Here is a 16434-nt window from a genome sequence, read left to right on the forward strand (position 1 = left end):
CCATATCAGAAATCTAAAATACTGTAACAAATAGTTTGTGAGAAAAAAACATGGCCATTACCAACAACCCACAAGGGTCCAAGAAAACAAGGCAGGCCAAGCTGGCCTCATTTTCTCTGTTGAGACCATTATTGGACAGGTAATCAAGGAAATGCAGACATGACCTATCTTGATTTCTGCCAAACATTAAAAAAGTCTTTCATCATCTCCTATGGATAGAGACAAAAGGTAGGCTACATGATTGCCAGTTTTACCAGTGGGAAACTTATTGATGAGCTAAACCCAAAAAGTATTGATTGAGTACTTCAGGACTCTCTACACCTACCTTATCCAATATTTTTATCAACAAGACTAAGGCTGAAGAAGAAAAATTTACCAATTCTGCAGGTGACACAAGGCTAAGAAGGGGAGCTAAGAGATTAGATGCAGAATTATGAATCAAAATGATCTCAGCAAGGGCCATGCACTAGTGGCTCAGTGGCAGAATTCTCGCCTGCTGTGCAGGAGACCCGGGTTCGATTCCCGGAGCCTGCCCATGCCAAAAAAAAAAGTCTCAGCAAGCAGCAGGGATGTGATGAAATTAAGGTTAAAAAAATGTTTAAATCTACACTGTGACCATCCTCAGCTACACATGTTTTAGTTTGTAAACTTCCAGAATGCAATATACCAGAACTGGAACAGCTTTTATAAAAGGGAATTTATTAAGTTGTAAATTTACAGTTCTAAGGCCACGAAAATGTCCAAATTAAGGCAAGCCTATAAAAAATGCCAAAATTAAGGCATCCAGGGAAAGATATGTTGGTTCAAGGCCAATGATGTTCGGGGTTTCTCTCTCGGCTGGAAAGACACATGGCGACATCTGCTAGCTTTCTCTCCAGGCTTCTTCAATTGTCTCCCCAAGGCTCTGTCCATTCTGTTGGCTCCATTGGTTCTGGTGGCTCTGAAGCTTTTCCCAAAATTGTTCCCTTTTAAAAGGCTCCAGTAAGCAACCCCACCTTGAATGGGTGGAGACACATCTCCATGGAAACCATCTAATCAAAAGTTACCACCCACAACTGTGTGGGTCACATCTCCATGGAAACAATCAGAAAGGTACCACCCAGCAATATCGAATGAGGATAAAAAGGACATATAATAATTTCAAATTGGCACAACATAGAAGATGAGATCTCTGGAAATAAGTCAACTGATGCTAAAGTCATATACTCTTGAACTAGGGATTTCTCACTGGTAGCAAAGGAAAAGATGTAGCTTGACACAAGTCACTGGAAAAGGCCCAGAATTTCTGTTTGAGTGAGCCCTGCCAGGAGTTTCAGATTATTTGTCCTCAAAATCCATTTAAAGACTGTTTGTAATTAGACTAAATACTTGATGAACATTAGCTATTAATTTTAGGAAGTCCATCTATTGAAAGGAAGATGAAATGGTCAGTGGAATGAGAGATCTGGAAAACATGAGAAAAAGTGGAAACTTGGCCATGAAAATACAAACACTTCCAGGGAGGACATGGTTATAGTGATTAAAAGCTCAAAACTGAATACAAGCTCTGCCATTCACTCCTCATGCTATTTTAGTTCCCTTAATCAATTGGGCCATGTCCTCCTTGATAGTATCACTTGAAGGACTGCCCATTGAATGAAAAATCAGGCAAGTCTACCTAGTCCATGCGTCATCAAAAGAGAAAACCAAGACCCCTTCCCAAAAGTCACAGGAAAAAAGATTTGGGCTCATTCAGAATTTTCTCATAATCCTTACTGCTGAAAACCAGAATGAGCTGCTTTGTGAGGTAGCGAACTTGCTGCCCCTACATAGCTGAATGGTCTAGTCTGACTCTACTCTGAGAGATGGGTTTAGGATGCTCTAGTTTCATGATATATATATATTCATCAGGTAGTTGTTTCCTTTATATGCAATATCCATAATCTAATGAGGAAGGCAATATGGTGTAGTGGTTAGAGATAGAACTTGAATCCAAGCTCTGCCACTCACTTATGAGGTGACCTTGTGACCTTGAGCAACTGGAACACAGTTTTACCATGTGCAAAATGGGAGGATAGAAGCAATGACGCCATCATGAGGATTCTATGAGTCAATACACAAGAAGAATGCAGAACAGCATCTGGCATATAAGAAATGCCCAGTAACGTTAGCAATTTATTATAACCACGATGCAAGCTTTTTAGTCACTCTGAATTTTCTTGGTTGCCAATTCTGAGTACAGTGTGGCATTTTCCTGGACAGACAGGAAGAGGACAAGGACGCCTGAGGCCCTTTGTGGAGGAGGTGATGGAGGATTACTACTCACATATAGAAAACAGTGCTGCATGGAGCACAGGGGAGCAGACCAAGACAAGCCTTCTCAGCCATGGACCCTCATGATTTCAAAAACCAGCTATCACTGCTGGCCAGCTGAAGCCTCCAGTTATTTCTACCCACAAGTCACCCTTCAAATGCAAGCTGCTATCCCATTTCTGTGGTTGGCCAAGGTCTGGGCTATAGATTGGGGCATCTAAGGAGCAGGCTCAGAGTTCTTCTCTGGTTCCTCCCCCAGGTCCACAATGCGGATGGCATTCTCCTTCTTGGAAAGCCAGAAGGCCGGGTAGACAGGCTCCAAAAATTTGCAATCAAACTTGTGAATCAGAGTCATGATGTCAGGCTCTACACCAAAGAAGGAGAGGGTCCCTCCCGGGAAGTCGATATAGATCCCGAGCCTCCGGAAAGGGCTGGCTTTGAGCGGGGTCTCCGTGTCACTGTGCCAGGCCGTGAACTCCTTCCCATTCCAATAGAGGCTCCAGGAGAAGTTGTTTCCAGAAATGCAGCTGTTGCGCTCCTCCCCTTTCCGGTCGATGCCCTTGTAGGTCAGTCCAACATAGATGCCCGGGCCGGAGAGCTCTACCTCAAAGTAATACCTGTGCAGGTACAGGCTCTGTTGGGATAGCACCTGCCGCCAGTGCACAAACCTGCTGGGGAGGTCAGGGTAAGGGTGCTCCCAGGGCGTGGTGTTGGTGACCTTGCGGTTGTCCTCCTGGAGCCGGAGATACCTGTGTGCCGTGTCTGGGTCCAACGTGATGTCACATGCATCTGAGGAGGTACAAAAGGCAGGGGGCGAGGTTCAAAAACTGACAGCTGATTCAGACAGAAAACTTCTAACCCAGTTGGCTTCTAAAACATGAGGAAACATCAACCTCCATGATCTCTATTTTCTCTTCCCCTAGTAAAAAAGTAGGTGGGTGAAAACCAGAAAACAGAGACAAAAGTCACTCCACTTGCTCCTTTTCTGAAGCTCAAACTTCTTGGCATTCACTGGATTATTTGTTGACATGAATCAAGGGATAATCACCCATTCCCTCACTCACTCATTCAACAAATATATACAGAACTCCAGGCACTGTTCAACCCAGAGTCAGCAAGGGTTTGAGGAAAGCACTCATAAACCTACATTTGATTAATTCATTCATTTTTTAGAAAATGTGTGACCACCATTTAGCATGGTGAATTCTTGAACATTGCCCCAAATATATATATATTCCAAATGCCCTCATCCCAGTGAATAGCACCTCCACGTACCCAGTTGTTCAAGTGAAAATCAGAAAGTTATTTTTGACATCTCTTTTGCCCTCATTCTCTTCTCTCATCTCTTTCCACGCGTAAAAGCAGTGGCAAGTCCTGAAAATTCTACCTACTTCTCTCCAGTCCTACCTAAACCAACACCAAATCTCCCCTGGTCTAGAACAATGGGCTTCTGAGTGCTGGTGGTGCTCTCTCTCCCTTCTGTCCCTTCAATACATTCTCCCCACAGAGCCACAGTGCTTGTTTAAAGGGATAGGCTAAGGTGAATCACATTGCCCTAGCTTAAGACCATTTGATGGCACCTGCTTGCTCTTAAGATAAAACCGGGACCCTGCACCCTGGCCTGCAAGGTCCTTCATGATGGGCCCTTGCCTGTACTCCAGCTTCATCATCTGCTCTCTCCCCCTTGATAATCACATCCAGCCACCCTGGCCTCAGACCACCCCATGCTGAGCCCACTTGGGGCTTTAGCACCCACAGACCATCCCCCTACAATGGGGTCTTTGCTTTGCTCTATGTCTGGGTGTTTCCTTTCAGACTGCAGCTGAGAGTTCATGTCCTCCAAATGGTCCTCTATGACTGCCTGATCTAAATCCCATCCCTCCCCACTATTTTCTCTCAGAGCATCTGGCTTTTTGAACTTCATTGTATTCCTGACAATTTGTAACAATACATTTCTTCGTGAATTTTAAGACTTGTCTCTCCACCTAATCTATAAACTCTACATTTTTAGGGGACACTATCTATCCAGAGGTCCTAGCACAGAGAAGATGCTCAATAAATACTTGCCAAGTGAACTAGCATATTAAATGCTATAAAATCTCCTGTGATTTTAAAAATATGCTATCTTAGTTTAACCCAGAGTGTTTCAAATTTCTTTGTGTCTATGTAAGAGAAATAATTATTTCTTCTGGGAGTCTTAGTGGGATTTACTCCTTGAGACAAAAGCCAGTCCCACAAATCTATTTGAGATAAGCTCCTCTCCACCTTGGACTTCTGCTGAGACAGCTGAACGACAGCACCCTAAGCTTCCACAAAGCCCTATTTTGGACTGGACAGCTCTCGGAGCCACTGCCTTTTAAAGCAAATTCAGACATCTTTTCTCTAGGTCTAGTTTAGCCCTATTTTTTTTAGGCAGGACACTTTTGGGGTCTCTAGTGAAAATCCCATGTATTTAATCAGGTAAAAGAAATTCTTAGTGGTCAGTGGGACCACATCCTGGAAGAAAAGAAGGAGATACAATATAATAGGTTAAAAAGGAAAAGTGAGTGTGAACTCATTGCCTTAAAAAGGCGTATATTCCGTGGCCCTATGTTACTAAAAATGGCCCAAGAACAACAGTGGCAGCACTTTTTCCCACTACCAGTTTTGACAGCCCCTAGCATTCAGATTTTTTTTCCTTTTTTTTTTTTCGACATGGGCAGGCACCAGGAATCGAACCCAGATCTCCGGCATGGCAGGCGAGAACTCTGCCACTGAGCCACCACAGCCCACCCTAGCATTCAGATTTTGAGCAATAATATTTTTCTCCTCTAATTGGATCCTGGTCTCTTTGGATGATTCTAAGTCTTGGCGCAAGAAAAGAATCAGGATGGTTCTGGATCACTCTTTCATGCCAGAAAGCAACGATGCTTTTGAGAACATCAAGGGTAGTGCTTGAAGGAGATCGAAACCAGCTGGAATGTGGCACCCACTGGCCAAGGTGGTAATTTGGCCAACAGAGCTTTGACAATTGGAATGATCTGAATCTATAAACAGTTATGAGTTCATAAGCATACTCAGAAGAGGTAAGCCCTTTTTTCATGTGTGAAAAAAAGACATTTGTAAAACAGAAAGGAGGCTAATAATAGGATAAGTGTCCTATTTATTTTAATGCTAAGATTAAAGAATTTTTTAAATGTCTGTTGTTTTAAGTCATTGAGTTTGTGGTAATTAGTCACAGCAACTTAATAATTTCAATAGCATGCATAAACTATCTTCCTTTGCCCCTCCATCCCCTTACCTTTATGTAGTTCTTGTCAAAAATTGACTATTTATATATTAGGAGATCAAAACCATTGATTTCTCATTATATTCTATGCATTTGCCTTTTAGAAGCTGTAGTAAAGTAAAGAGTGGAATTACAAATAAAAAATACAATAGTACTAGCATTTAAAAAAAAAGATTAAAGAGAATTTGGTTTCCTGTATTCATCATGCCTGTTTGTAAAATATAGATGTGCTTCTGCTTGGAAGCAGGAAAAAATTGCATAGAGGAAGCCAAGAAGTCCTGGGGAGAGAAACAGGAGACAGTCATCAGAACCTGAAGCCCATGTGAATGAGCAGGAAAAGGGGGTCCAGGAATTACACAGCCAATGGCCACCTCCAGAAACCAAGCAGAAACAAAAATCAACAGCATGTTCAAAAAAGATAGATTAGCCAAATATCCTAAAAAATTAGCTGTCTGCACAGATGCAGTCCCTCCTCTCCTAGGAAATAACACCTTGTGGATGTGTCCATTTTAATGCACTAATTAAGAATATGGTGTTTTAAATAATGCTAACAGACCACCTCGATACGACATACTGACAAGGCAGGGGGTTGTGCAATTCTGACCAAACCAGACTCAAAAAAATATCACTCATCAACTATCCAGTATTCTTCAAAAATGTCAAGGTCATAAAAGACAGTGAAAGTCTGAGGGAGTGTTCCAAATTTGAGGAGACTGAGGAGATGCAAAAACATCTGTGATCCTAGGTTGACTCCAGGTCAAAAAAGGGAATTGGTAGAACAGTCGATGAAATTTGAATACATTCTGTGGATGAGTTAGAAGCATTGTTTCAGTGTTAATGTGCTGGCTTTGGTCACTGCACTGTGGCTGTGTAAGGTGTTAACGTATGGAAGAGCTGGGCGAAAGGTATATGGGAAACCTCTGTCCTATTTTTGCAACTTTCCATAAGTCTGAAATTATTTCAAAATTAGAAGTTAAATTTTAAATAAAATGTTTCATTTGGCGAAAAACACAAGATTATGAGAACCTGAAACCTATATCAAAGATGACAGTTATTGCTTCAGTCAAGCATCAATATACTGGTATAAATGACCAGACAAGGCAAAGCTCTTAACCATAACTTACACTGGAGGAATTCTTTTCTGCTGCTGGGCTCAGGTTTTGAGGTCCAATATTTACGTTGAACGACGGCAGACACTTGAGTTCTGATGTCATACTCCTCTAGAAAATCAGAGAGTTGTGAATACACACCTATCCAGGTAATCAGGAAAATATAATGAGAAGCAGAACTTCCCAGGCACCCTTCCTGGGAGAAGAATACGCTGGAGCCAAGCAATGTCTCAGAGACTCATATTCCATGGATCACATTTCTCTCACTGATGAAGCAAAATACGCCTCAAAAGATCCAAGACTGACTTGGATTTCACTTAAAGATAAAGGCATCAGAGATCTGAGAAGCTAGTCTTAGAAATGCCAACCAATTGCATGGATGGTATCCAACTCACCTTCTCAATTATAAAATAAAACCATCAAGATAAATGTTCACTGGTAACATGGTCCAGCTGAAGGATGGCTTTGACAAATGAGACATTCCTCCTGATTCCACCCTCCCTCCCTGTGCTCTCTCTCCCCTATCCCCATCACCCACTTCAAAAGACACATGTTGCACAGCCAATGGTTCAGAAAACTTCTCACCTTCCTTGGAAAACTCTTGGAGCTTTTCCTTATAGTTCTGCAGCAACTGTATTATGTGCACAGTGGAGTCTGTGATGACCTTCCGGATACCTGAGAGTTTGTCCTTGAGTCCAATGTAAATGCTAGGGAAGGTACCATCCTCCATGTTCTTAAATTTGCAGTATTCCTGCAGAACAAGAAACTGGATTGGTTTCTCCATTTCTTAAATTGGGTTGTATGGTGGCTTGGAGCTATGGACCCCAGAAAAACATGTTCTTAATATTAATTCATTCCTGTGGGTGTGAACCCATTGTAAATAGGACCTTTTGATGAGGTTACTTCAGTTAAGGTGCAACCCAATGTAATCAGGATAGGTCTTAATCTTATTACTGAAGGCCTTAAAGGAAAGGCCACAAAGAAAGGGAAAGACAGGAAACAGCCAAAAATGGGAAGTTTATGGAACCCAGAAGAGAAAGAAAAGTCAGGAGAGACCATCATACACATTGCCAAGTGACAAAAAAGTCAATCACCCAGGATTGCTGGCAGCCAACCTCAGAATGCCAGTCTTCTGTGAGAAAGTATTATCTTGATGACATCTTCGTTTTGGATTGTCCTGACCTCAAAATCTTGAGCCAATGAATTACTGTTGTTTAAACCAACCCATTCCATGATGTTTTAGTTTGTAAGCTGCCAGCATGCGATATACCAGAAACAAAGCAGCTTCTAAAAAAGGAATTTAATAAGTTAAAATTTATAGTTCTAAGGAAGTGAAAGTTTCTAAATTAAGGCACCAACAAGAGGTTACTTTCACTCAAGAAAGGCCAATGTGCTAAAATACCTGTGTCAGCTGCGAAGTCACGTGGCTGGCATATACTGTTCATTTGCCGCTGGGCTCCATTGCTTTTTTTTTTTTTTAATTAAAAAAAATTAACTAACACAACATTTAGAAATCATTCCATTCTACATGTGCAATCAGTAATTCTTAATATCATCACATAGATGTATGATCATCATTTCTTAGTACATTTGCATCGATTTAGAAAAAGAAATAGCAAGACAACAGAAAAAGAAATAAAATGATAATATAGAGAAAAAAATAAAGAATACAAAAAATACATATAAAAAACAAACAAACAAAAAAACTATAGCTCAGACGCAGCTTCATTCAGTGTTTTAACACAATTACATTAAAATTAGGTAGTATTGTGCTGTCCTTTTTTGAGTTGTTGTATCTAGTCCTGTTGCACAGTCTGTATCCCTTCAGCTCCAATTACCCATTATCTTACCCTGTTCTAACTCCTGATGGTCTCTGTTACCAATGACATATTCCAAGTTTATTCTCTAATGTCAGTTCACATCAGTGGGACCATACAGTATTTGTCCTTTAGTTTTTGGCTAGTCTCACTCAGCATAATGTTCTCTGGGTCCATCCATGTTATTACATGCTTCATAAGTTTATTCTGTCTTAAAGCTGCATAATATTCCATCGTATGTATATACCACAGTTTGTTTAGCCACTTGTCTGTTGATGGACATTTTGACTGTTTCCATCTCTTTGCAATTGTAAATAACACTGCTATAAACATTGGTGTGCAAATGTCCGTTTGTGTCTTTGCCCTTAAGTCCTTTGAGTAGATACCTAGCAATGGTATTGCTAGGTCGTATGGCAATTCTATATTCAGTTTTTTGAGGAACCGCCAAACTGCCTTCCACAGTGGTTGCACCATTTGACATTCCCACCAACAGTGGATAAGTGTGCCTCTTTCTCCACATCCTCTCCAGCACTTGTCATTTTCTGTTTTGTTGATAATGGCCATTCTGGTGGGTGTGAGATGATATCTCATTGTGGTTTTGATTTGCATTTCTTTAACGGCCAGGGACATTGAGCATCTCTTCATGTGCCTTTTGGCCATTTGTATTTCCTCTTCTGAGAGGTGTCTGTTCAAGTCTTTTTCCCATTTTGTAATTGGGTTGGCTGTCTTTTTGTTGTTGAGTTGAGCAATCTCTTTATAAATTCTGGAAACTAGACCTTTATCTGATATGTCGTTTCCAAATATTGTCTCCCATTATGTAGGCTGTCTTTCTACTTTCTTGATGAAGTTCTTTGATGCACAAAAGTGTTTAATTTTGAGGAGCTCCCATTTATTTACTTCTTTCTTCAGTGCTCTTCCTTTAGGTTTAAGGTCCATAAAACCACCTCCAATTCTAAGTTTCATAAGATGTCTCCCTACATTTTCCTCTAACTGTTTTATGGTCTTAGGCCTAATGTTTAGATCTTTGATCCATTTTGAGTTAACTTTTGTATAGGGTGTGAGATACGGGTCTTCTTTCATTCTTTTGCATATGGATATCCAGTTCTCTAGGCACCATTTATTGAAGAGACTGTTCTGTCCCAAGTGAATTGGTTTGACTGCCTTATCAAAGATCAAATGTCCATAGATGAGAGGGTCTATATCTGAGCACTCTATTCGATTCCATTGGTCGATATATCTATCTTTATGCCAATACCATGCTGTTTTGACCACTGTGGCTTCATAATATGCCTTAAAGTCCAGCAGCTTGAGACCTCCAGCTTCGTTTTTTTTCCTCAAGATACTTTTAGCAATTCGGGGCACCCTGCCCTCCCAGATAAATTTGCTTATTGGTTTTTCTATTTCCGAAAAATATGTTGTTGGGATTTTTTTTTTTTTTTTTTTAACATGGGCAGGCACCGGGAATCGAACCTGGGTCCTCGGGCTTGGCAGGCAAGCATTCTTACCTGCTGAGCCACCGTGGCCCGCCCTGTTGTTGGGATTTTGATTGGTATTGCATTGAATCTGTAAATCAATTTAGGTAGGATTGACATCTTAACTATATTTAGTCTTCCAATCCATGAACACGGTATGCCCTTCCATCTATTTAGGTCTTCTGTGATTTCTTTTAACAGTTTTTTGTAGTTTTCTTTGTACAGGTCTTTTGTCTCTTTAGTTAAATTTATTCCTAAGTACTTTATTCTTTTAGTTGCAATTGTAAATGGAATTCGTTTCTTGATTTCCCCCTCAGCTTGTTCATTGCTAGTGTATAGAAACGCTACAGATTTTTGAACGTTGATCTTGTAACCTGCTACTTTGCTGTACACATTTATTAGCTATAGTAGTTTTGTTGTGGATTTTTCCAGGTTTTCAATGTATAGTATCATATCGTCTGCAAACAGTGATAGTTTTACTTCTTCCTTTCCAATTTTGATGCCTTGTATTTCTTTTTCTTGTCTAATTGCTCTGGCTAGAACCTCCAACACGATGTTGAATAATAGTGGTGATAATGGACATCCTTGTCTTGTTCCTGATCTTAGGGGGAAAGTTTTCAATTTTTCCCCATTGAGGATGATGTTAGCTGTGGGTTTTTCATATATTCCCTCTATCATTTTAAGGAAGTTCCCTTGTATTCATATCCTTTGAAGTGTTTTCAACAGGAAAGGATGTTGAATCTTGTCAAATGCCTTCTCTGCATCAATTGAGATGATCATGTGATTTTTCTGCTTTGATTTGTTGATATGGTATATTACATTAATTGATTTTCTTATGTTGAACCATCCTTGCATACCTGGGATGAATCCTACTTGGTCATGATGTATAATTCTTTTAATGTGTTGCTGGATTTGATTTGCTAGAATTTTGTGGAGGATTTTTGCATCTATATTCATTAGAGAGATTGGTCTGTAGTTTTCTTTTTTTGTAATATCTTTGCCTGGTTTTGGTATGAGGGTGATGTTGGCTTCATAGAATGAATTAGGTAGCTTTCCTTCCACTTCGATTTTTTTGAAGAGTTTGAGCAGAGTTGGTACTAATTCTTTCTGGAATGTTTGGTAGAATTCACATGTGAAGCCGTCTGGTCCTGGACTTTTCTTTTTGGGAAGCTTTTGAATGACTGATTCAATTTCTTTACTTGTGATTGGTTTGTTGAGGTCATCTATTTCTTCTTGAGTCAAAGTAGGTTGTTCATGCCTTTCTAGGAACTTGTCCATTTCATCTACATTGTTGTATTTATTAGTGTAAAGTTGTTCATAGTATCCTGTTATTACCTCCTTTATTTCTGTGAGGTCAGTGGTTATGTCTCCTCTTCCATTTCTGATTTTATTTATTTGCATCCTCTCTCTTCTTCTTTTTGTCAATCTTGCTAAGGGCCCATCAATCTTATTGATTTTCTCATAGAACCAACTTCTGGCCTTATTGATTTTCTCTATTGTTTTCATGTTCTCAATTTCATTTATTTCTGCTCTAATCTTTGTTATTTCTTTCCTTTTGCTTGCTTTGGGGTCAGTTTGCTGTTCTTTCTCCAGTTCTTCCAAGTGGACAGTTAATTCCTGAATTTTTGCCTTTTCTTCTTTTCTGATATAGGCATTTAGGGCAATAAATTTCCCTCTTAGCACTGCCTTTGCTGTGTCCCATAGGTTTTGATATGTTGTGTTTTCATTTTCATTCGCCTCGAGATATTTACTAATTTCTCTTGTAATTTCTTCCTTGACCCACTCATTGTTTAAGAGTGTGTTGTTGAGCCTCCACATATTTGTGGATTTTCTGGCACTCCGCCTATTATTGATTTCCAACTTCATTCCTTTATGATCCAAGAAAGTGTTGTGTATGATTTCAATCTTTTTAAATTTGTTGAGACTTGCTTTGTGACCCAGCATATCGTCTATCTTTGAGAATGATCCATGAGCACTTGAGAAAAAGGTGTATCCTGCTGTTGTGGGGTGTAATGTCCTATAAATGTCTGTTAAGTCTAGCTCATTTATTGTAATATTCAAGTTCTCTGTTTCTTTCTTGATCCTCTGTCTAGATGTTCTGTCCATTGATGAGAGTGGCAAATTGAAGTCTCCAACTATTATGGTAGATGTGTCTATTTCCCTTTTCAGTGATTGCAGTGTATTCCTCACGTATTTTGGGACATTTTGATTCAGTGCATAAATATTTATGGTTGTTATGTCTTCTTGTGGAATTGTTCCTTTTATTAGTAGATAGTATCCTTCTTTGTCTCTTTTAACTGTTTTACATTTGAAGTCTAATTTGTTGGATATTAGTATAGCTACTCCTGCTCTTTTCTGGTTGTTATTTGCATGAAATCTCTTTTCCCAACCTTTCGCTTTCAACCTATGTTTATCTTTGGGTCTAAGATGTGTTTCCTGTAGACAGCATATAGAAGGATCCTGTTTTTTAATCCATTCTGCCAGTCTATGTCTTTTGATTGGGGAATTCAGTCCATTAACATTTAGTGTTATTACTGTTTGGATAATACTTTCCTCTACCATTTTGCCTTTTGTATTATATATATCATATCTGATTTTCCTTCTTTCTACACTCTTCTCCATACCTCTGTCTTCTGTCTTTTCATATCTGACTCTAGTGCTCCCTTTAGTATTTCTTGCAGAGCTGGTCTCTTGGTCACAAATTCACTCAGTGACTTTTTGTCTGAGAATGTTTTAATTTCTCCCTCATTTTTGAAGGACAATTTTGCTGGATATAGAAGTCTTGGTTGACAGTTTTTCTCTTTTAGCAATTTAAATATATCATCCCACTGTCTTCTAGCTTCCATGGTTTCTGTTGAGAAATCTACACATAGTTTTATTGGGTTTCCCTTGTATGTGGTGGATTGTTTTTCTCTTGCTGCTTTCAAGATCCTCTCTTTCTCTTTGACCTCTGACATTCTAACTAGTAAGTGTCTTGGAGAACGCCTATTTGGATCTATTCTCTTTGGGGTGCGCTGCCCTTCTTGGATCTGTAATTTTAGGTCTTTCATAAGAGTTGGGAAATTTTCAGTTATAATTTCTTCCATTAGTTTTTCTCCTCCTTTTCCCTTCTCTTCTCCTCTGGGACACCCACAACACGTATATTTGTGTGCTTCATATTATCATTCAATTCCCTGAGCCCCTGCTCAAATTTTTCCATTCTTTTCCCTATAGTTTCTGTTTCTTTTTGGCTTTCAGATGTTCCATCCTCCAGTTCACAAATTCTATCCTCTGTCTCTTTAAGTCTACCATTGTAGGTTTCCATTGTTTTTTTTATCTCTTCTACTGTGTTTTTCAATCCCATAAGTTCTGTGATTTGTTTTTTCAGACTTTCCATTTCTTCTTTTTGTTGATTCCATGCCTTCTTCATGTCCTCCCTCAATTTATCAATTTCGTTTTTGAAGAGGTTTTCCATTTCTGTTCGTATACTCAGAATTAGTTGTCTCAGCTCCTGTATCTCATTTGAGCTATTGGTTTGTTCCTTTGACTGGGCCATATCTTCAATTTTCCTGGTGTGATTTGTTATTTTTTGCTCGCGTCTGGGCATTTAATCAGATTTCCCTGAGTGTGGGACCCAGCAGGTTGAAAGACTTTCCTGTGAAGTCTCTGGGCTCTGTTTTTCTTATCCTGCCCAGTACGTGGTGCTTTTCTGTCTGTGGGTCCCACCAGCAAAAGATGTTGTGGCTCCTTTAACTTTGGAAGACTCTTGCTGCTGGGTGTGTGATGGAGACAGAGGAAAGGTTGTAGGTTGGTTTTAATGGCTTCAAATTCTGAAGTCCTGGGATCTGAATTCCTTGAGAGAGGGATTCTACCTGAGTTGCATTTCACCCCTCCCACAGGGAAGGTTCAGGTGGTAGAGAGCCCTAAAAGCAGCCTGTTTCTGCGTTTGGGGCAGTTGTAACCTATGTAATCCCAGCGCTGTGGGCTCCATTGCTTTTGGCCTCTGTTCCTGGGGGGTTCCTCATTTTGTTTCTCTGGAGCTGACTTTCATCTCTTGATTTTCCTTGGCTCTCTCCAGGTTCTGGCTTGCTTAACATCTCATGGTGATATCTGCTGTGCTCTAAGCACCTCCAAACATCCATGTCTCTGTTCTCTAAAGCAACTGTTCTCCCAGTGTCCACATCTGCTCTCTCTGTTGGTTCTGAGGCTTCTGTCACTTCTGCGGTTTCTCCAAAGTGATTCCCGTTTTAAAGACTTTAGTAAACTAATCAAGACCCACCTGGAATGGGTAGGGTCACATCTCCATCTAATCAAAAGGTCACACATCTCTATGGAGATAATCTAATCAAAAGTTTCCAACCTGCTGTATTGGATCAGGATTAAAAGAAATGGCTGCCCCCACAAGATTGGGTCAGGATTAAAATATGGCTTTCGTGGTGTATATAATACTGGTACATATGGTATTTGTTTTAGTAGCCACAAAACTAAAATGATTTTCTTTCCTCTTTATGTTGGTTTCTGTTTCTGTAAAATGGTATCAACAGTAATGTAGTTACCAAAGAAAGTGTATGTAGAGTTCCAAGTTTGGGGTCTAACAACATAGAAAGCCCTAATCATTTAAGCTGGGAAAGTGGGCTGGTAGAAATCAGGAGATACCAGAAGTTCAAAAACAGCTCCAATACACAGCCCTGACTGAGGACCAAAGAAAAGGATGAGATTTTATACCAACACCCCTAATGGAGGTGTCTTAGTTGGCCAAGACTGCTATGAAAAATACCACAAAATCGGTAGCATAAACAACAGGAATTTGTTGTCTCATGGTTCAGGAGGCTAGAAGCCCAAAATCAGCATCACAACAGACCATTCTTTCTCCCAGAGTCTGCAGCATTTTTGAAACTGGCTGGCCACAACTTGGGGTTCCTTGACTTGTATCTCTGCCTCTGTCACATGGTCATTTGACTGCCTCGTTCTCTGGCTTCTGATTTCTGCCTTCTACTAACCGACTGTGTCCAAAATTTCCTTTGCTTATACGGACTCCAGTCATGTTGACCAAGGCCCACCCTAATTCAATTTGGCCTCATCTAAATAGGATTTCCCAAAGATCCTATTCACAAATGAGTCCACAACTTAACTAACTTAACAGCTACAAAGGTCCTATTTACAAGTGGGTTCCCACTGACAGGAATGCAGACTGAGATGTGAACATGTCTTTTGTGAGGGGCATGATTCAAACACTAACAGAAGGTAACATTCTTGTTCTGTTCTTTTCCTCAGTGCTTTTCTTTGATATTTTAAATCACCATAGGGAAAGGAGGAGCTGGTTGCAGCATTCCAGAAGGCTGCTCCATATGGTGTTTTTTCTTTGTCAATTCAATTCAATAAATAATGTATACTATGCATTAGGGTTTGAAATACGTTTTCACATAGTCACATTAAATCATTTAAATTTCAAAACAGGATCAGGTGATCAGGAAAGATTGTTTTCGGATGTAAAATATTGTTGAAATTCAAATATCATTGAAGCTTTGAAGAGCAGACTGGATGGGGCAGAAAATTATGTTATGAAAACAATTGTACCAAAACAGTTAGCTAGATCATTGGAAAAGGAGAAAAAGTCCCAAATCAGAAAGTTGATTGGGAGAAAGATGGATTATCATTTTGATATTGTATCCAGATTTAGTACCATACATGATAAAATTAGCAATTTAAATAAGTGGGGGGAAACAAAGACTTATTTAATAAATGGTGTAGGTTCAACTTGCTAACAATTTGGGGAAAACATGTTATCTTTCACCAAAATAGACAAATAAGCAATCTTATCCTAAAATACATTTTATATATATTAAAGTTTTTTCATGTTAAAATGAAAGCTATAAAAGGAGAAAAGAAAATAACGTGGAATATTTATATACTCTTAGAGGAGGTTTTGATGAAACCCATAATCTAGGAAGCCTAATTACTATTCATATTTTCTTTGTGTTTTGATCTTGAAAAGCTAAGGAAATGACAGAGAGACATTCTGTCAGTACTTTTGTCTTCTTCTCTTTCTCTTACTCATTCAAATGTTAACCCTGGTTAACTCTTTGAGTGCAGGGATTATTGGAAATTTTCTTTAATATTTTTCTGTAATTTTCCAAATTTTTCTTAAGAAATATTTATGTTCATTGCAACTACAAAGGATTTTTTAATGCTATCAAGAAAGATTATTTTTGTTTATAAGTATTAAAGCTGGAAGAAGCCTTGAAAATTACTTACTCCAACTGCTCATTTGGGGAGTGAGGAATTTGAGCCTCAGAGAGGTTAAGCAACTTGCCAAAACCCACACAGCTAGTCACAGAAGCAGTATGGCAGAATTTATGCCCAGTATAGTTGCTCCTGCCTGGCAAGATTATTCCTTCTTGAGATCTCACACTAAAGGTATATCTCTTAGTGTGTAATGATGCAGTGCAATGAAAAGTCCCATCTCCTCTGAGAAGACTTCCTTAACTCCCCCAGCA

General features: G+C 39.5%; 1 protein-coding gene across 3 annotated transcripts in view; it reads right to left on the reverse strand.

Annotated features, from left to right (window-relative positions):
• Positions 1-682: 682 nt before the first annotated feature.
• Positions 683-16434, reverse strand: part of TRIM16 (tripartite motif containing 16) — a 31688-nt gene continuing 15936 nt past the window's right edge. For all 3 annotated transcript variants that reach the window (XM_077166070.1, XM_077166069.1, XM_077166071.1), the window contains 3 exons: positions 7255-7420; positions 6685-6780; positions 683-3081 (listed from right to left, as the gene is read on the reverse strand). In XM_077166070.1, the coding sequence (XP_077022185.1) occupies positions 2510-3081; positions 6685-6780; positions 7255-7420 (834 nt within the window). In that variant the 3' untranslated portion in view covers positions 683-2509. The remainder of the gene's footprint in view (positions 3082-6684; positions 6781-7254; positions 7421-16434) is intronic.

The sequence above is a fragment of the Tamandua tetradactyla genome, chromosome 6, assembly GCF_023851605.1.
Source record: "Tamandua tetradactyla isolate mTamTet1 chromosome 6, mTamTet1.pri, whole genome shotgun sequence".
Taxonomy (NCBI): Eukaryota; Metazoa; Chordata; class Mammalia; order Pilosa; family Myrmecophagidae; genus Tamandua; species Tamandua tetradactyla.